At 41.0% G+C, this 22,500-nt stretch overlaps 1 protein-coding gene across 4 annotated transcripts in view; it reads right to left on the reverse strand.

Annotated features, from left to right (window-relative positions):
- The window catches only part of LOC123505533, a 68,889-nt gene extending 47,149 nt beyond the window's left edge, over positions 1-21,740 (reverse strand). For 2 of the 4 annotated variants that reach the window (XM_045256950.1, XM_045256949.1), the window contains exons 1-2: positions 21,456-21,740; positions 19,668-20,106 (exon numbers count right to left, since the gene is read on the reverse strand). In XM_045256950.1, the coding sequence (XP_045112885.1) occupies positions 19,668-19,677 (10 nt within the window). In that variant the 5' untranslated portion in view covers positions 19,678-20,106; positions 21,456-21,740. Of the gene's footprint in view, positions 109-19,667; positions 20,107-21,455 lie in introns of those variants that run through there. The other 2 variants (XM_045256948.1, XM_045256952.1) reach the window with 1 other exon arrangement.
- Between the last annotated feature and the right edge of the window lie 760 nt (positions 21,741-22,500).

Consider the following 22,500-nt stretch of genomic DNA (forward strand, 5'->3'; position numbering starts at 1 on the left):
TAGTCACTCGGGTCAGCTCCCACTAACTAAGGCTCCCTGCACCGTCTTTTTGCGTCTCAACCTGACATCGGAGCGGAGATGTAAACTACAGGAGTAAGGAGTAAGTGTTTCAACAACACCACGGCCAAGTTAAAGAGATGACTAAATTATTTTCTCCGATTAATATCACTTTATCAGCAACTTGTCTATCTCACACTCACCCTTGAACGGTATCAGTGCTGGCCCCACGTCCTCTAGTCTACAGTAGATCTCACAGCCAGACACAGAACACTCCACGCCATGACATCTTCATAATATTCTAGTAAGAGAGACCCAGTCACAGGCATCAGCTCATCGACCCGTCCCCCTCCCCCTCCCTCTCTTTCCCTTCCTGCTTTCCCTTGTCCGGAGCCACCAGTCTCTACACGTTACACGGTCAAATCATATACGGTACTAAAACCTCCACCAAAATAGGAATGGAAGTGGACGAACTGCGACAGGAGGTATAACAATTAAAATCACCGCATGCACTTCTGAATAAGGAGAACCACGAACTACGGACTCTACGTAGTTGCCTTTCTGTGGACTCAGCACAATGAGATGGCAAGTATGAAGGCGATTCCGGCACAGCTAGCCCACCACACCACAGGTCTACGCCGGCAACAGGGGCCCTGTGGTGCAGTGGTGGAGATGGACACCACCATTGTCCCGGGGCAAGCTCTGCACTCCGACTCGCGAACATAAAAATTCGCCTCACCAACGATGTGTCACCCATGTGCGAGGATGGAGCCGCACCATCACACCACTATACATCTTTGACGATGGACCCCGACCCAGCCCACGATAATGACACGAGTTCAGAATTATAGGGGACACCGAATACCCTCTATCCTTTGGCGGCCAACCACAGCTGGAGGACTGAAGAAAAACCCGATAAGGTGATAAACCCAGAAGATGCCACAGCTGCTAGAGTGTCATGGAGTACTGTACACAGTGGCAAGACTGCTTTATGCCAATAAAATAGTTTTTTTCACAAAATCGTAATCTTTTTGTGAATAAAATTCATCAGTCAAGCTCTCTCTCTCTCTCTCTCTCTCTCTCTCTCTCTCTCTCTCTCTCTCTCTCTCTCTCTCTCTCTCTCTCTTATGTAAATCATAAATATGAATTATTTTTTCCATGATAATGATAACACTAATAACGGCATTGTTATAACGCCTACAAACAATAACAATAACCACAACAACGACAACAATAAAGCGGGCATCACACGAACACTTTTTTCTGTGGCATTGTGTCGTGTGGCACCATTTTCGACGAGATGTCGCTGAAGAAGGGAAATTTCGCTCAACACCGCGTTCACGGAAACTATTGAAAACTCGCGGATTTCCTGCGATTAGGAGAAGTCGTTGAAAGTCTATAGAGAATATACTGTATTAAATATATTACTGTAGTATATTATCATTAAATTGGTGTTAGGCATCACTATTTGATTATTAAAATTTCATCCTTTCATCTTATAGATAATATATATACTGAATTTAACTGTTAAATATGAGTGTCGTACATTAATTTGATTTCGTGATTTGTTTACATTCTGCTTTCTCCTACCGAGGCAGTACCGCCTCGAATCAAAGCAAGAGATCATCGATTACAGCATTATCACTCCGATTTCATGGGGAAGACAGGTGGAACACACCCTGATTGACTTGGTTCGGGACCAGCTGCCACTGTGGAACACCTCGCATCCTAATATTACACTTCCTTATCTTCTAGGGACAGCCCCCTGAGCACCCTGCCATACTCGCTGCTTTCTTCTCTTCTAGCTAACCATTTTCGTGTCCACATCCTCCTCCTCCTCTGATGCTTACTAATTCTTCTTGCAAAGCAAGTGCACAGACTCCCACTGTTAAAACAGCTCGGTTAATGGCATCCATGCTTGGTGATTTAGCTTCCTCTCCTGTGTTTGTTTTGATGTCCTGCTGCCGTGCCTGTCGTTGTTATCTTTCTTGAGATGCCGTGTGCTATCCTCAAGCATGCTCTCACATGATGCGATTTCGCAGATAAAGAGCGACCGTGTGATACGGGTTTAGCAATATCACTAACAACAGTTACAACAACAATAACAACAAAAGCAGCAACAACAAAAACAATGACGATGATGATAAGAATAATAAAGCAATAAAAACAGCAGGAGCAGCGACAGTAGCAATAGCAATAGCAGCAATAGCAGTAGCAGCAGCAGCAGTAGTAGTAGTAGTAGTAGTAGTAGTAGTAGTAGTAGTAGTAGTAGTAGTAGTAGTAAAAGCAGCAGCAGCAGCAGTAGCAGTAAAAGTTCTAGTAGTAGTAGTAGTAGTAGTAGTAGTTGTTGTTGTTGTTGTTGTTGTTGTTGTTGTTTTTGTTGTAGCAGCAAAATTTTGATACTTATCATACACACACACACACACACACACACACACACACACACACACACACACACACACACACACACACACACACACACTCTTTCCATAACAGTGACGACGCAAAAGCAACGATGAACAATGATGATGATGATGATAATGATGATGAAGGTGATGGTGGTGGCAGTGATAATGAAGGAGAAGGAAAATGAGAAGGAGGAGAAGAGGAAGAAGGAAGAGAAAAAGGAGGAAGAGGAGGAGGAGGAGGAAGAACAGGAGGAGGAAGAGAAACAATGTCATTCCTCCCAGCAGGCAGCAGCGAGGAGCATTAAAGATGACGTCCCGGAACATTACACGTGTGAGTGGCGCCCGTGATGTGTGGGGACGTGGACGGGCGTGGGTGGACGTGCTGTGGGTTCCTGATGGCAAGTTAACCATCCTCAAAGATCTGGTTCATTTCGAGTCTAAGATACAAAAGTGGGGCCCCATCTCTCTCTCTCTCTCTCTCTCTCTCTCTCTCTCTCTCTCTCTCTCTCTCATCTCTTGTTAATCATGAATTCAATGATTTAGAAGAGAGAGAGAGAGAGAGAGAGAGAGAGAGAGAGAGAGAGAGAGAGAAAGGAAAGCAGATCATGAGGTGACCTGACCTAAGACTACTAAGGTGATATTGGAAGGAAAGGACAGCGAAGCAGAAGTCTCACTCCCCACCCTCTACTCCTTCTGGCATAAGTCGTACAGGAAAACAGGTCGTAAAAAAAATATCTTACGGGTTAGAAAAGTAAACTCTCGAAGGAAACATTTCATAGGAAATAATTTTGAAAAAAGTGAAATGAGGAGCCTTTATTTCCTGGAGGCAAGGAGTTTTAATCTCTAACAAAAAAAAACGCTGTCAACCGCAGATTGGAGGCAAAATATGTATCAAGATGGCGTTTAAATTTATTAATGTATTGCAGTCTATCAAGTCTCGAGGAAGCACATTCTATAGATTAACTATACAGTGGAATGAAAGTATCATTTATTCATGAGAGTTGAAGGACTTCCCAACAGTTTGCAACCGTTTCCTCCATTGTAATTTGAAGGATCTAACATGAAAATATTCATTGCAGTCCATGTTATCAATGCCTTTGATGATTTTAAGCTTGTATTAAGTCGCCTCTTAGTCTTCTTTGAGTCAATGGGAATAGATTTTATTTTTTTTAAGCTGAGTACCATCAAAAATATACTTTGCTTTTTCGTTTCGATACCATATATGCAACACTTTACACTTATTCACATTAAAACTCATATGCCAGGTTTGCCCTCATTCTCTCTTGTCTAGATTGTTCTGCATTCTTTTCTTTGTTCATTTGAAAGTAAGGTATTTGTTATTTTAGTGTCATCAGCAAACAAAAGATATCATATCGGTGACATCCTCAATTATATCGTTTATATAGACAAGGAAGAGAACAAATTCTAAGACTGATCCTGTGCCACCCCGCTAATTACGTTAGTTCACTTGGATACTTTTTCATTTGTTATTGTACTTTGCTTGGTTTAAGGCTGTTAAATCAGTTTTTGACCCATTTCATCACGTCACCTTGAATACCTTGTGATTTTAGTTTAATCAGTAAAAGGTTTGTGTGAACTTTCTCGAAGATCTTTTGACAATCAAGGTTTGGTGTATCTATCGCTTTACTTTCGTCATATTGGTGCCGTATTTCATAGAAGTCTAAGAGGTTTGAATAGATTATTTTCCTCTTGGTGATTTACAAGTTTATCTTTAATAAGTGTTTCTAGCTAGCATTTTGCATATCACTGAGGTTGATTAAGTTTTGGCCGGTAATTTTCATACAGTAATAACATATGGAACACACACACACACACACACACACACACACACACACACACACACACACACACACACACACACACACACACACACGCTCACACACACACACAGATTACTCACCAACCCGTGTCAGCGAAAGGACAAGGGAATGTTATCTGATGGTGATCCCTGTACATGGGGTGGAGTCTTGCACATATAGGCAGGCCTTTTAGGAGTGAGGGAAATAATACGATCACCGACCGCGTACCATACACATGTTTCAGCTTTCACACAACACCTCACTCAAACCCACCTCTTCTTCATACAGCTGTTGTCTCCTCTACATCTATGTGTGTCCAGATAAGAGTAATAATCTATTCCCTTGTTCGTTTCTGGATAAGGTGGTGAGCGTGGGATCGGGCAGACGTCCACGCGTAGGTTCGAATCCCACAACGTACAGCCTTAAAACACTTTGCTATTTGTCGAATGGTTTAAAGTTACCTACATATCACCATGATACCCAGGTTCTAGGTGGTTACACTCAAGATGAGCTTGGACGGTGATATGGGCCCTAATATGGGTACCACTATAAATAAAATTGCCTGCGCCAATAATGGGCGGAAGCTGAACAGCGCTTCCCATACACTCTTCAAGTGTGCCTACAGGCGCTATAGGCCTTACCGCAAAAAAAAAAAAAAAAAAAAAAAACATATCGACGAAAAAAATAGATAATTGAAAAACATATACGCATGCGGGAAACTGCAATACTATACGCATCACACTCCACCAAACACTGACCACCAACACCATACAGGTAAAGTCTAGGCAATGAGTGAGTTTGTTGATGGAAAAGTAGTTAATTCATTTCGCTCTGGACTTTACAGAATTTTTTTTAAGGAAAAAGCAATGCCGTCCAGCCAACTTCCGTGACCTCTAGTATGCTGATGGCTTCAGCGAGAGAGAGAGAGAGAGAGAGAGAGAGAGAGAGAGAGAGAGAGAGAGAGAGAGAGAGAGAGAGAGAGACTAACATAAAGCAATAGAAGAGGCAGAAACATAAGCAGTAGTAAGGAGTAGTACACAGGAATCCCGCAGGACTCTCTAATCTACCCGGAGGACTCACAGGATGTCTCGTGACCTGCTATCTGCTGGGGCTTACGCTATTGATCCTTCTACTAAATATCAGCCTCCGCCAACCAGCTTCTCTTCCTCTTCTTCTTCCCCTAACGCCTCCTCCCCCTCCACCTCCTTCTCACTCAACCTGTTCCTCATCCCAAATGTCTACTTACTGGCCACTCATCACCTTTACTTACCACTGTCTTACTCATCCTACACTCTGCCCTTCTTCAGTCTCCCATTCCATTATGTAATCTTCCCTCCACCATTCCCATCTCTTCTGTAATATTTATGTTCCCTGCTGAAGTTTTTATTTTCTTTCTTGTATCATAGGATTGAACTGTATCATTCTGGCTCTTTATCTCCTTTACATTTTAAAAGACTCCAGTTGAAGTTACAGGTGTTTTCAGAAATATTTGCATGATTCTATTGATAGTTAAAGAGCATTCTGTATTATCATTAGGATCAACGCCCGAAGGAACCGATTAATCATATTCGTGACCTTTGATAAACAGCACTAATGCGAGAACTAACTAACTTTGCGTGAGTACGTTGATGTTTACTTTCTGAATCGTTAAAACACAACTTAACCATCATGAGCGTACGTTTACCTCACCATCATTGCTATCACTGTAATTTGAACACACACACACACACACACACACACATACACACACACACACTGAGCTACTCGGTAGCTCAGTGGTTAGAGCGCTGGCTTCACAAGCCAGATGACCGGGGTTCGATTCCCCGGCCGGGTGGAGGTATTTGGGTGTGTCTCCTTTCACGTGTAGCCCCTGTTCACCTAGCAGCGAGTAGGTACGGGATGTAAATTGAGGAGTTGTGACCTTGTTGTCCCGGTGTGTGGTGTGTGCCTGATCTCAGACCTATCCCAAGATCGGAAATAATGAGCTTTGAGCTCGCTCCGTAGAGTAACGTGTGGCTGTCTCGTCATAGACTGCAGCAGATCAAACAGTGAATTACACACACACACACACACACACACACTTCCTTTATCCCGTTGCCTCTTCACAGCTGAATGTTATCACAGTCACGATTCTTGCCAGTCACCATCAGGAATCCGTTTGTGGCTTTTAGGAGACTGCAGACGTTCTCGGCGACGCTGCTGACGATTTTGTTGATCTCTCTCTCTCTCTCTCTCTCTCTCTCTCTAAGAAACGCCGTGAGAACCAAAGTATTTGCTCCCGTTGGCTTTGAAAATACTGACTAAAGGATGCGAATCGAAAAGACAGCGATGTACTATACACACACACACACACACACACACCGGCGCGGCGAGGCAAATGGGCAAGCCTCTTAATGTGTAGCCCCTGTTCACCTAGCAGTAAATAGGTACGGGATGTAACTCGAGGGGTTGTGGCCTCGCTTTCCCGGTGTGTGGAGTGTGTTGTGGTCTCAGTCCTACCCGAAGATCGGTCTATGAGCTCTGAGCTCGCTCCGTAATGGGGAAGACTGGCTGGGTGACCAGCAGACGACTGTGGTGAATTACACACACTTTCACAATACGCTAGGGAGACACATTGATTATAATTATCTAAAAAGGAAAAAAGGAGGGCGGGGAGAGAGAGAGAGAGAGAGAGAGAGAGAGAGAGAGAGAGAGAGAGAGAGAGAGAGAGAGAGAGAGAGAGAGAGAGAGAGAGAGAGAGAGAGAGAGAGAGAGAGAGAGAGAGAGAGAGAGAGAGAGAGAGAGAGAGAGAGAGAGAGAGAGAGAGAGAGAGAGAGAGAGAATCGAGACAAAGGCACTGAGACATAAATGTACAGGTAGACTCTAAACAGACTCCCAAAATAAAATGACAGACAGATCAAGAAGAAAGAGGGAGAGAGGGCCAGAGGGAGGTCGGATGGCTGTCAAGGTTGGTTGGTCAATGGTCGAAAATAGTTCTTCTCCCTTCCAGCGGCGGGCCAAATGGTCGGGTAATTAAGGGTTCGCATGATCGTTAAGGTGGTGAGGGTAAAGTTAGCCTACCGCCGGACTGGAAGAAAAGGAGAAGGAGTAGGAAGAGGAGGAGAAAGAGAAGGAGGAGGAGAAAGAGAAGGAGGACGGGAGAGAAACGGACGAAAGATAGAGGATAGATTGTGAGAGAACTCCTGCACCCTTTCACTAGACTGTTATGCAAATAGTTAAACGGGCAAACTAACAGACACATATCGATCGCCACACCAATGCAGAGTCAGCACCGGCGTAACAACACAGTCTGGAAAGATCCTAGTGTAAGTACCAGTAGTAGTAGTAGTAGTAGTAGTAGTAGTAGTAGTAGTAGTAATAATTGTTGTTGTTGTTGTTGTTGTTGTTGTTGTTGTTGTTGTAGATGTAGAAGTAGTAGTGGTATTAGTAGTAGCAGCAGTATACAGCAGTACGTAGTAACAGCAATAAAAGGAAGAAAAGGAAGAAAAGGATGAGAAGGAGGGAAAGAAGAAGGAAGAGGAGGAGGAGGAGGAGGAGGAGGAGGAGGCGGAGGAACAATAAGTAGAAGTAGAAGTAATAGTAGCATCAAGAGCAGTAGCAGCAGCAGTAGCAGTAGCAGCAGCAGTAGCAGCAGCAGCAGCAGGAACAGTAGAAGAAGTAGCATTGCAGTGAGGAGAAAAGAAAGAGGAGGAAATAGAAGCAGGAGAAGAAATATAAATAGTAATAAAAGTAGAAGTAATCATTTCAAAAGTAGCAACAGCGTGTATTATATATAAGTGTATATTGTGTGTATCTTTAAGTGTACATATTGTATGTTTATGTGTGTATGTGTGCGTATGGGTATGTGTATTTATGCATGTATATGTATATATTATGTTTGTACGTGTATAGGCTTGTGTATATATATTACGTATGTGTATGTATACGTAAGTGTATGTATGTCAGTATGTATGTCTATGTATATTTATGCATGTATATGTATATATTCATGTATACATGTATGTGTGTGCGTACACGCATATGTGTGTGAGTGTATATGTGTGTATGTGTATATGTATAATGTACCAGTATATGTAAGCATGTATGCGTATATGATCATATAGCAAGTGTATGTAAGCATATGTATGTAATGTTTCAAAGACTACTAGTGTGTGGGCTACTAGTGCACGTGTTTTGATTACAATCTATCACATATGACCAAGTAGTTGTTGATTGCCTGTTGTATTGTCAGACAAAGACTTGAAGTAGTAATTACATCTGCTAAGGAGCCATATGTGGCTCAGCAGACTAGGCAATATATTGACTTATTTGTAAATGTATTTCAAACAACATTTTTGGCAATAGAAATCAAATCAAATCAATTCTCTCTCTCTCTCTCTCTCTCTCTCTCTCTCTCTCTCTCTCTCTCTCTCTCTCCACCATTATGTTTTATGAGATTATTATAAGAGCAGGAAAAACTGGAATATTCAGGAACGCTATTAGAATGTAAAACTGTTGGTCAGTTTCGTAGAGTAAAGTTGGAGCGCTGAAATGCAATGGTCCTCACTTTTTTGCAGGTGTACATTTTACGCGATCATCGCCGCAAGAAAAAAAAAAATCATGAGAGTTATGAATATAAGCAGTTTTGTAAAATGAGAATGGCACTTTTGGCTCTGATTTAATTTCACTGGATTATCATCACTGCAGAAAAAAGGAAAAAAACGTATTCATGAAAGTTATCAGTGTCAGAATTATAAGCTAGTTTCGAAAGGCCGAAATGGTAATTTTTATTGGATTTCGTTTTATTAGATATGGAAAAAAAAAGTAACATACTTAGGAGAGTTGTTAATGTGAAAATAATATACCATGTTCATAACGACAGAATCATCCCTATTTTTCTTTCTAATTTAGTATTTAACATCTTAGAAAATACAAGATTAATCCTGTATCCAGTCTTCACTCAGTCTGTCCATCCAAACTAGATTCCTAGACTGCTCAGAATGTTACCAAAATACGACCATGATAGCAAGAAGGTTGATTAACGTGGCATCACCCCCTGCAGGGACGCCGTGCACTGCTGCGCCTCATTACATCCCACCACGCGACGAGGCGGCAAATCTCATTAAGACAAATTGATAAACATGTCAATATTTAGTTGGCCATTCACTCAGCTCGTCCTTATGCTGTGTCACGAGAGCCTGCGTCTGACATCTGGCGGTAGAAACTGAATCTATACTGGTGCAACGAGGCATATACTGGAAAAAACGATCCCACTTAACTTATTTCTTTTTTGTCTTATATGAAAAAATATAGACGAACAATCAAACAGACAGTCGGATCGATGGATAGAGAGGCAAGCAGGCAGACAGACAGACGAATTAATAGACAGGTAAACCTAGTCAGAAGGACACCTGAGAGAGAGAGAGAGAGAGAGAGAGAGAGAGAGAGAGAGAGAGAGAGAGAGAATTTATTACTCTTGGTTTAAGAGTCTGTTCATTCTTTATTCACTGATTAATCATTTTTATATTTTTCTTCTGACCATCCACCATCAATACATATTTTTTTTCTCTCTTTTTTTTAGTATTTCTTTTCATTCTTCCATCTTTTATTATGCATTCAGATCTTCATTCCCTCCTCCAGTCTGTTACATTTTTCACTTTTATTCTTTTTCCACCGTGCTACCTGTACTTCTTTTCATCTTGTATATTTTCATATCTTTCTCTCCTTCGATACATTTCCTTTCCCATCTCTCTTTTCTTCTTTTTTCTTCATTTTTCTCATACTCGTTTTCTTTCTCAGACATTTATTTTCCTCTGCTACTCTCTTAACTTTTCTTCTTTGCCTGTTTCTTTCCGTCCTTTGATCTTGCTTTCCATTTAGTTGTACTCTCTCTCTCTCTCTCTCTCTCTCTCTCTCTCTCTCTCTCTCTCTCTCTCTCTCTCTCCATGTGCTTGCTTACGTCTCCCTTTCATCGCAAAGGGCATTAGCAAGATTACTCTGTCCTCCTCCTTCTCCTCCTCTTCTTCCCCCCTCCTCCTCCTCCTCGTCCTCCTCCTCCTCCTCCTCCTCCTCCTCCTCCTCCTCCTCTTCTTAACCTTTCTCCTTTCTTGTTTTCTTCTTTCATCTTGCACTTGTCGCTCTTCTTCCTCCTCATTCTCCCTCTCACTCCCTCTCCCTCCCTCCTCTTTTATTCTTCTTGATCTTTTCTTCTTTCTCTTCCTTTTTCTCTTGTTTATTCTTCTCCCTCATTCATCAACCTTTGAATCCTTAAAAACCTTTCCAAACACACACACACACACACACACACACACACACACACACACACACACACATAAACGGTAAATATACTTCACTAAGATTTTTTTCGCTTTCTTCTAACTCTGCGTTCTTAACCACCTCTCTCTCTCTCTCTCTCTCTCTCTCTCTCTCTCTCTCTCTCTCTCTCTACCGTAACACAATAAATACAATAGACTTAAACCTCCTCAAGGTGACATAAAGAAACACTTACTTTATGTGTTCTTTCAGTGCAATTTCTTAACTTCAGAGGTTTGGGAGATGAAGAAAGAGAAGGCAAAGGAGATGACTAATAAAGATTCTTCAGGAGAGGAATAAGTAGCTTTGTGTGGTGATGATGACGTGTGATCGTAATTATAAGGGTGTGGTAGTGACAGGCAGCGAGCGATGGTGATTATAATGAGAAGGAAGAAGTGCGTGCGTGGTTCTGAAGATGCATGGAAAATGGAACTATGAATCTACTGAAGTGTTTAAGAGATGACATGGGACAAGGAAGCAGATTTTGAAGGCGGTAGGAAAGAAGGAGCAAAAAAGAAGAGGAAGAGGAGAAAAATTTGAATGAGATTACGAGAGACAATAGGGAGTGAAAAAATAAATAAATAAATAAGTGCTTGAAGATTACAAAGAGAAGATTAAATGCGGCAAACGGAATCTGCAAACAAACGGATTCCAAAGACCTTTTAAACATTTACAGATCCTCGCTAGCTTGTTTGGTCATAGTATTGTCATCAAGCAACCTTCGGGCAATGATAGCGTATATACCTTTCCCTATTATTGTTCGGGTTGCCCTCGTGAGTTCGTGTAGCACAAAGTTGAGGTACAAGAGAGCTGAGGGACACAAAGGATGATTGTGAGGGGAGGATGAGAAAAAAAAGAAGGAAAATAAAAGCAAATTGCGTTACAGAAGGGTGCGGAGGAGGGTGAAGGATGGGGAGTGAGGTCTGGAGGATGGGGAGAGGGGAAAGAGGCTTGGAGAGTGGTGGTGAAGTTAGTGGAGAAAGTTTAAGATCTTTCCTCTCTCTTGTTCAGCGGGCTGATGGGGGAGTGTGTTTGGTTGTGGAGGAGGAGGAGGAAGAAGAAGAAGAGTAGGAGAAGGAGAACAATGACTAGGGCGAAGACGAAGACAAGGAAGAGGAGGACGAGGACGAAGACTAGGACAAAGACAAGGAAGATAAGGAGGACGAAAGCGAGGACGAGGACAAGAAGGAAGAGGAGGAGGAAGGGAATAAATGAAGAAGCAAGAAGAGAAGAAAGAAGAACAGTAAAGCTGTGAACCGACATCAAGCATTATAAAGAGGAAACAAGAAAAAGAAAAGAAAAAACAAGAAAACGGAACAAGTAAGAAAAACAAGAAAAAATGAAGACGGATGAAATAGACAGAAGAAAACAAGCCAGTCACCTCACGCAGGATGTCAACAACGAAGGAATCCAGGAGAGGAAATAGGGAGACCAAAGCAACAAACATGGCAGAAAGTCACTACAAAAGGAAAAGGATATTAATACAAGAGGTCGTCCCGATAAAGTGGAAGTGGAAGAAAATCAGAACTTCGGATAGGAGAAAGGAAAAAAAATAGATCCACATTCCCATTGGATCCACCACGACCTTCCCAGTGACCTTTACCGATGCTTAATCTCCTTACTGAAACACCCTGTACACCGCATCACCCTCTACGACCTTCCGTGAGACCTGAATATTGCAAGTGGATGTGAGGCAAAGGACGTGATGAAAGAGTCAAGTCCCTAAGTGAGTCAGTGTTTTCCTATTGTGTTCCAATTCCCTTCCGTTATTCCATTCAGTCTCACTGATTTTCTTCGTAACTGTGTACTCTTCCTCCTCTTCCCTCCCTATGTATATCGCTTATGCCCAAGGGTCGTTTTCTTTCGTCACAAGACCAGCTTCCCTTGTCAACACACAGCGTTCTCCACATTCTTTTTGTTCGTGGTATTTCTCTCCCTCCAATGTACCTGCCCACATAGCCCTTCCTTATCCTTCTCACACATCATCTCACCAGCACGCAATCCTTAACCATAGCAAACCTTTCTCTTTGCCCCAACACCTATTCTACCTTCCTTCCTTTCTTCTGGTATATGTACAACGCATTTTTTTTTTCTCAAATATTTCCTCTTACTTCTCCTCCTCCTCTATCTTTTCTTCTTCCTCTTGCTCCTATTTCCCTTTTTCCTCCTGTTCTTCCTTCTAGTAGTAATCTGTTTACATATCAGTGATCAGGTTGTTAGTGGTTAGTCATTAGGGAGCTCTAAAAGATTACTGGATAAATTTATGGATGAGGACAATAGGTGGGGATAGGTAGTTATGTTTCATATAGGTATTTCCATGTGCAGGGCTAATGGCTTCCTCCAGCCTTTATGTTTTTATGTTTCTTAAACTAATGCCTCGCCTTCCTTATTTCCTCCTACTACTCCTCCTAGCACCTCGTTTCCCCTCCTCTAGCGTATACACCTTTACTCCTCTCCTAACTAATATCAACTCTCCACTTCCTCCTCTTAGGATTCATTGGTCATGATTTTGATTGTAAATCACTTGAAGTCTTAACTCGTTTGTATACTCCATTAGTGAGACCGCCCTTGGATTATGCAATTCAGAGATTAGATAAGTTTTCCCTAAAATATCGCCGAATTAAGGTGATCTCATTGAAACATTTAGAATAGTTAAGAATATAGATAACATAGAATATGAAAATCTTTTAGAGATCTCATTGCAATCGATAACAATAGGTAATGGCTTGAAACTTCAAATCATTTAACAATGATTTGCGTAGAAACTTTATCAATATGCATCTAGATAGTAGACTTTTGGAATATGCTACTCGTACCAGCGTCTGTCGTTCATGTAAGCACAATTGCTACGTTTAAGAATTATCAAACAAGTATTACAAACAGAATAGCGTCTGATTTCTTTTATAGAAATAATAGAATAGTTTTTTTTTCCATCTTTCATACATAAATTCCCCCGTGTGTTCCTCTCAGCAAACGGGATGTTATTATTATTATCATTTTTTTTCCTGCTGGGTAACACTGGGGGCAGTGGTGGGTGGGCGAGAAGTTTCATCTTTTTTATTCTTTTCGTCTTACTTTATAAGTTTTTTCTTAGTTGAAGTATAGTAAATAAGCGACCTCGTTATAGGCCGCAAGGCCTCCCGTCACTTCTCTTTCCTACAATATTATGTATTTTCTTCCTTCTCCTCCTGCTCCTCTTCACCACACGCCATCCTCTCTCTCTCATCGAAGTCTGTCGCACCAAAAGATTACGGAATTTCTCCTCATCTCCCCATCAGCGAGGCTCGTTCCTGTCTGGGAATGAGTGATGGTCCTTCCTGCCCCGCGAGACGAGATTCCCGACCAGGTGTGTTAACGTTAGGAGCTTAATTCTGGGGTTCCTGAGTGTGATAAATGACCTTACGTGGAGACGCCGAGCTGTGTTGTGATGGTTACGTAAGAGTAGAAGCGGAAAAAAGTAGGGAAAATACTGTTAACTAAGAAAAGGAATAGGAGGTCAGGATGAAAAGAAGGAACGAGTAAGTAGGCAGAGTATTGATGAGTAAGGAAAGGATGCAAAGAGGAAAAGTGCAGGAAGAAGAATTACAGGATATAAACTAGAATGGAAAAGGGAGTAAAGGAAGGGACGATGATACACAGAGATAAAGAAAGACGGAAGAAAGGAGACAGAGACAACGATGGAAAGATCGGGGGAGTAGAAGGAAAAGGAAATAAGTGAAGAGGTGAATACACGGAGATGAAGAAAGAAAAGAAAGTGAGTGTTGGAAAAATGAAAGGGATACATATAAGGCTTTGAAAAAGGATGGGAAAGGGAAGAAATTAAGATACTTGAAAGATAAAGAAAAACAACAAAAGCCAAAATAGAGATATTAAAAGGAAGAAAGAAACAAATAGGAATAGAGAATGAAGAATGGAAAGAATGGGACAGTAAGAGAGGAAAGGGTAGGGGAAGGAAAAGAATAAGGATACAAATAAAAAAAAAATCAGGAAAGGAATGAACAGGAATAAAAAAAAGGGAATGGGTAAAAGAGATGGATGAGAGAAAGAAACACACATGTGAAAAGAAGCATAAAGGAACGAAAAATAGAGAATAGATACAGAGAAAGAAAAGAAAGAAAGAGAGACGGAACTGATGGAAGAGGAACTGAAAGTGAAAAATATGACAAACAAAAATGTATTGATAGAATAAAAATTGAAAATATTAGAACAAAAAAAGAAAAAATCGCTAGAAATAATATCAATAAAACAAGTAACAATCAGGAGCAGCAGGTGGGAAAATTATGAAAAAGGAAATACAAGGAAATCCAGGAGACAAAAAAATAAACCAGGAAAAAGAAAATAGAAGCAGACTCTCCGATAACCGTCACGTGACGCAAGAAAGATGTCAACTTTTAGTTAACAGAAATAAGGAAAAATACATGTAAAATATATATATATATATATATATATATATATATATATATATATATATATATATATATATATATATATATATATATATATATATATATATATATATATATATATATATATATATATATATATATATATATATATATATATATATATATATATATAAACTCGTTGAAAAGCGATAAATAAAAAAATAGTATATGGGAATGAAGAGCGAAAAAAATAAATAAATATTGGAATGAAAAATTAGAACAAACACAGACTCAACTTTTCGTAATCAGAAAACAACATATAAAACAAACACAAAACATACGGAAAAAATTGCAGTTATTCAATAACAGAAAATAAAAGGGGTAATTATAAAGGAATGAATATTGAAAAAAAATATTACTTGAATGAAAAACATGGAAAAAGGATACACACTGGAATGAAAGAGACCCTCATTGCAGAATTGATGGCGCTTACACACCTACACTACAGTCAATACAAAAAATATATTATATTATATATATATATATATATATATATATATATATATATATATATATATATATATATATATATATATATATATATATATATATATATATATATATATATATATATATATATATATATATATATATATATATATATATATATATATATATATATATATATATATATATATATATATATATATATATATATATATATATATATATATATATATATATATATATATATATATATATATATATATATATATATATATATGGATAGATAAGATAGCTAAACAGAGAGATAGACATATACAGATATAGATAGGTAGATAGATAGATAGATAGATTTAGAAGAGAAAAGTTATAAATTCATAAAACTGCCAAGATGGAGACTGAAGAGCACCATAAATAAATCATTTGAACTTCAGTGTGGAAAATAAAATACCATTTATTTACAACTAAACGTTAACACCTGCCTGCCTTATTTCCTCTCCCTCTTCCTCTGCCTCACCCTCTCCTTTCCCTCTCTCCCTCTCGTGCTTCCTGCTGCCTAAATTTCTCCCAGGCCACGGCAAGACTATAAAAAGGCAGCGAGGGTGTGTGGCTCGGACAGAGGGGAAGGGATGGGAAGACACTCTGGGGAACACACACACACACACACACACACACACACACACACACACACAGACACACAAAGCACTCTCCAGCTTGTTCCCTTACAGACTCAGTGCATCGTTTATGACAATTCGCAATAGTTAGTTGGCTTTGTCATTGTTGTTGTTGGTGGTGGTGGTAGTGATGATGGTGGTGGTTGTGGTGGTGGTGGTGTGGTGGTGTTAGTTTACTCTTGTTGTCAGTTTGCTGTTGTTTTTGTTACTTTCATATTGTTGTAGTAACTATCATTGTTGTTGGTACTGCTGTTGCTATCGTCGTTATTGATATTGCTATTGCTGGTGCTGTTGTCACTCCAAATATTGTTTTATTAATATCTTTGCACCTGCAAGAGTGTCGCTCACCAACAAACAAGGGGTCACTTTCTCGGTGTCCATGCGGGTGTCCCCTCAACATACCACTACGCAACACAGCTACCCCACTGTTACCACTACCTCGAGCCCTCATCTAAATGCTCACTGTCACCACACCTCCCCGGCCACCACTCTCTCTCTCCCTGCTGAATCCCAGTGAAACAGTAGTTCTTGTCCTGCTGCTTAATATCACTACTTTCCCATACCGCTACTCTTGCTGTAAAGCCCAAAATTAATAGTAACCCCTGTCAAACTGTTTACAATCATCACCCTTCCTTTACCACTTCCCTTCCGCTGCTGAGTACCAATGAAATTGTAGTCCCTGTCAGGATATCAATTCTGTCCAACTACTTTCTATCTGCTATTATTTTACCCGTGTTAACCAGAAATAGAAGAGTAACCACTAGACCAGGAGTTCTCAACCTTTTTAATCTTATGTATCCCTTAAAGTCTTTCCGTACTGGTCACGTACCCCTTAGCCACAATGCAGCGTCAGGAAGGGTAAAAGTAAGTACATGGTTCATTGACTTAGCTTATTAAATTTAAATTGTGTTATATATGTGGAGCAAACAAAAGTTTCAATCAATATGAGTATGTCACTATGAGGTAGTGTCGATAAGAACTAGTACTTCACAGGGAAACACTATGTGACTGACTGCTAGCATGAAATACATTTACCAAAACAGAACTATATCAGACAGTTTTTCATCATTGTGGCAGTGAACTAGTGCTGCTTGCAGCTAGTTGCAACTTGTAACTAGTAACAGTGATAAGTAAATCACTGTGTGTGTGAATAGTATATCAAAATAATAAATCAGAACTAAATATTGTAGGTTTGCAAGGTTGTGTGGCGACTGTAATCCAAGAGAACTGTCTCTCAAGTGATATAACTCCAAGAATTTCCTTTCTAATAACATTGTTAGTGTGTCCTGTTTCTAGTGGAGGACATATCTAGCCTAGCACATGTAGGCCACATTGAATACTACAAACAGGTTTGTAGTTATTCAAAACTGAAGTAGTTTGAGAAACCTGCCACGTACCCCCAAAATTCCTCTCACATACCCCTCGGGGTACGCGTACCCCAGATTGAGAACCCCAGCACTAGACAATTACTTATCGTCACATTCATCTGCCTACCTCCGCGGTTCTCCTGCACTACATCAGGACATACACTCTTTACAACTACACATTTTTACATATTTACTCTTGTTTCCCACAGCGTGCACTCAGGTTTCTCTTCTTATGTTACAGCTTTAGCGTTTTATATTCTTAGCATCAACATTGCTCCTAGCATTTCTTTTTACAAGTAACTGATATACAGTGATTCTGAAGACAACAAAATTCATTAAAAACTATGGGATGTAATGCATATACTTTGACATGTAATTGCAAGTAATAAGTACAGATTGTCTTCAGAATAATTCCATGTCGTATGTTACGTATTAGATAAAAGGAGTGCATGGGACAGATTTTGATAGGATTATCAGAAGGGGTTTTCTTGTAAATCTTATATAAAGTATGGTGCATTACAAGTTAGAAATGTGTGGAACTACTGACTTTTCAATCTAGAATATTACAAGGCACGATAGTTGACTCGCTAACTGTAAAATAACTTAATAGAATCACCTAACCTTAGCACAAATGAAATTATGAAAAAGTTATCAGTTTCACACGGTTAATTTAGATTACTACTGTCACAGAACCTAATAGGCTGTCACGGAATTTAATATGATCATCTAATCTAAGCTCAAGAAGGAAAATGAAAATGTTACTTGATTGATAACTACAATACCACAACTCATATTCATAATGAAGTATACAATGATGTCCCGTAAGTAGAGTACAGCTTGGGGCATACAGATGTGATAGCCAAGATTTCAGTAACTCTTATTACATGATGGATATGTAAAGCTTTCCGTGTCATTTGATTTACATGCCAAGAGTTCTGTAAAACATCAACTCAAAACATTTGTTTTAAGACTGGAAATGTTGATGAAATCTTTGATATTGTCACAAGGAACACATGCAATTTGCAGTATGTTATTGGAAATAAAGATAATAACAAAAATAGAAAAGCAGAAGAAAACAAAGAAAAAGAAGATAAAAAGTTTATCATCAAACCATGCCTGCATTTTTTCCTTTAAAATGAAAAGGAAAAAACAAAAAGGAAAGCTCCTAGATGAGGAAAACACACACACACACACACACACACACACACGGCCCGGTAGCTCAGTGGTTAGAGCGTTGGCTTCACAAGCCAGATGACCGGGGTTCGATTCCCCGGCCGGGTGGAGATATTTGGGTGTGTCTCCTTTCACGTGTAGCCCTTGTTCACCTAGCAGTGAGTAGGTACGGGATGTAAATCGAGGAGTTGTGACCTTGTTGTCCCGGTGTGTGGTGTGTGCCTGGTCTCAGGCCTATCCCAAGATCGGAAATAATGAGCTCTGAGCTCGCTCCGTAGGGTAACGTCTGGCTGTCTCGTCAGAGACTGCAGCAGATCAAACAATGAAACACACACCGCGTAGTCTAGTGGTTAGCACGCTCGACTCACAATCGAGAGGGCTGGGTTCGAGTTCCGGTAAGCGGCGAGGCAAATGGGCAAGCCTCTTAGTGTGTGGCCCCTGTTCAGCTAGCAGCAAATAGGTACGGGATGTAACTCGAGGGGTTGTGGCCTCGCTTTCCCGGTGTGTGGAGTGTGGTGTGGTCTCAGTCCTACCCGAAGATCGGTCTATGAGCTCTGAGCTCGCTCCGTAATGGGGAAGACTGGCTGGGTGACCAGCAGGCGACCGAGGAGGTGAATTACACACACACACGCACACCATGTAGTGTAGTGGTTTGTAAGCTCCGCTCACAACCAAGAAGGCCCTGATTCGACTCTCCGGCGCTGTTTGGCAAATGGGCAAGCTTCTTATTATGTGTAACCCCTGTTCACCTCGCTTTCCCGATGTGTAGTGTGTGGTGTGGTCTCAATCCTACCCGAAGATCGGTGTATGAGCTCTGAGCTCGCTCCATAATGGGGAAAGCTGGCTGGGTGACAAGCAGACGACCGTGAATACACACACACACACACACACACACACACACACACACACACACACGCACACACACACGAACCATCAAAACAATGTATGGAGTTCCTCGTCTGGATTTATGACTCTGAAAAGTAGGGAATATTGAAAGATTAAAAGAATAAATGAATACGGAAAGAAAGCCAGTTTTTTTCCCACTCACCTCTGGTCATAAGGTCATCTCGAGCTGCCAGTTTGGTGTGACGAAAGAGGAAGGAACAGCGTGGTTGCCTTCCTCCTTTCCTCCTCTTCCTCTTCTTTCTTCGTTTTTTTTTTCTGCGTATTATCCTCTTTTTCCTTCTTATAACTCCGTCTGTCACTCTCCTCGTCTCTCACTCTATCTACTTTTTCTTTCTCTCTTTTTTTTATTTGTTTTTGTGCCCCCTTTGTTTTCTTCTTCCTATTGTGTCACATTATTGTCAGCTGGATTACTTTCCTCATTTGGTGGACATATCTTTTAGTTTCTTTCTCCCTTCCTTCCCTCTTCTTTCTTCTTCTTCTTCTTCTTCTTCTTCTTTTTCTTTGGTCATACGCGTGGTTTGTTAGTACCTCTGTTTATCTCATTCGTATCTTTATGGTCATCCCATAACGTCACTCAGTACCTAAAAATAAATCATCAAAATCAATAAACTAATGCCTATTTATATACTGAATCACCCTTCTCCCTCTAGCCCAGCTCTCTCTCTCTCTCTCTCTCTCTCTCTCTCTCTCTGTGTGTGTGTGTGTGTTTGTGTGTGTGTGTGTGTGTGTGTGTGCCATCAGTCGTGTGTTACTGCAGCAAAATAAACGTCGTCTTCACTTGATCGCTTTATTTTGTACCAAAACATATGTACAGACGCCCTCTGCTAATAACTTTACTTCGTGTGACCTCAACATAAGACAGAAACGCAAGCTCACCAAGCTTTTGCTATCGCATCCTGTTCGTGCGTTCAGTAATATTACATCTATGCATGAGTAAGTTCGTGACATTCTAAGGCAAAGGGTAAGTGCTATTGGGATGAAGTTTTTGTTTTTCTCAAATCGTGTTCGCGCCCATGAAGACAAAACTAGCTGTGTCAGTACATAGATAATTAAATAAAGTAATGATATTACATCAGCATTACCACCGAAAAGAATTTCCGAAGCAATGCAACGCTCATGCGTTTACTAAGAATTCATGAGATCTGTGCTTTACCGTTGATTCAACTATGAGTGAACATAATTTGGAGCGACCGGAAGTAAAGAGACTCATATCATGGTCTGTGTTGCAATGTCTAAAAATGTTAATGTTAAGTAATGTCACACATAGTATTTTTAGTTTATTGTGGCGATGAACGCGAAATTTAAAGGTCAAGTAAGTGCCTCGCTGTATTGCTGATTGATACTCAGATTCTGGTGACGCTTGGTCGCCTTAACTATAAGTTGTAACTAGCTGACCACTTTCAGTTCCACAGCGCTGTGGCCCCCTCCACCCCTATTCTACCTCGTGACAGAAATTGTTATGATGGAAATGTATTTCGAAGTATTCGTTAGGATTGCATACCTTCGTTCTGTGTGGAAAACATTTTGTCAGTAACATCTATAACTATAATATTCTTGTAGACATAACGCCCGACAAAAATATCTTTCATTGTGTGTGAGCGGCGTACAGTGTGCCCTTCGTCAGCGTGCATGGGGAGGGGTGCTGAGCACACTTGCCGCGGCACGAGAAGCCTTCACCGCCTCATCAGCTCCTAAAGAATACCAGTGAGAGGTTATCTTCATGACGCATACAAATTTTAACCCAGCGTGAGCGCCGTGTGACGTGCCTTTATTTCAACACGATGATGAGCAGTGGAATCCCGTGAGATATGCAACTATACATATATCGCGACGACAACGACATCCTCGTGTGAGTGCACTAAACACGATGGGAATAACTTTCGGCCCTTAATCTTTGCTTCCCCTCGCACAGAGTAGCGTGTAAACAAACCTTGGATGCTGATGTTCCGGCACGAGGTTGGTTCCGATCCTCGCCAAATAAACTGCTTTTCCTTCCTTGCTTGTTTCAACTTCCCATAAGGCAACAAACTCTCTCACACACACATCCACATACATCCCCTTCGCCTCCTCTATCTAATCGACGTCTTTGCCTCAGGGAGAGGCTGAAGAGAGAGGGGTCTGTGTCAGAGGAAGAACAATGTGCTTCAGGCTGTGACTAGGCCGCGAGCGTATCCCTTCCCACACCAGCCTCTCGGCAGCTACTGCTGCTTCCCTTTCCCTCCCTCTTTCTCCTGTCTCTCGCTCTCCGCCACTCACGCGCAATCCATTCCTCCTCACATTCATCCTGTCTCACTTCTATACGCAAATTTGTTTCCCTTTCCCACGTAACTAATACAGTGATTCATACACACACACACACACACACACACACACACACACACACACACACACACACTAATAACTTCACCCAACGCCTCATGAAATTGGATGCAGCAGTAACACCACCACTACCACATTCACCAGCCTCCATGCGTGCAGAGGGCCGTGGCTGGGCCAGACGGCCCCGCGGCCCTTGGCCGGCAACAATGCGTCGCAATTAAGTATATGAGTCACCTGCTCTTCTTTTCACGCGAAAATTTAGGTGATTTCACAGAACACATCACTGTACCTTTGGTGCCCCGATGGCCAACTGGCTTAAGTATTATTGCCTGTGTGAGTGCAATCAAGATTAATGTATCAGCGCCCCTATCCGGCCCTGTGAAGTGCCTCTCACGAACATGAAACAATTGACTCTGCATTTTCCCAACGAGCTGCATTTTCACTGGCGAATGGATTTCTTTTCCATGTCAGGGGCTTATGCTCTGTGACAACTCTAATGAGTGTACGTAACTCGTCGTGATGACAGCAACCCGGTACACTCAAGCTACTAAGTGGGAGTTAGACAAATGGCGACGCGACTGACGAGAAAGAACGTAGACTAACCAACCCCACAGGACCAACACACCTGCACATCCCCTTACTATGCCATGGAAACT

The sequence above is a fragment of the Portunus trituberculatus genome, chromosome 18, assembly GCF_017591435.1.
Source record: "Portunus trituberculatus isolate SZX2019 chromosome 18, ASM1759143v1, whole genome shotgun sequence".
Lineage (NCBI taxonomy): Eukaryota > Metazoa > Arthropoda > Malacostraca > Decapoda > Portunidae > Portunus > Portunus trituberculatus.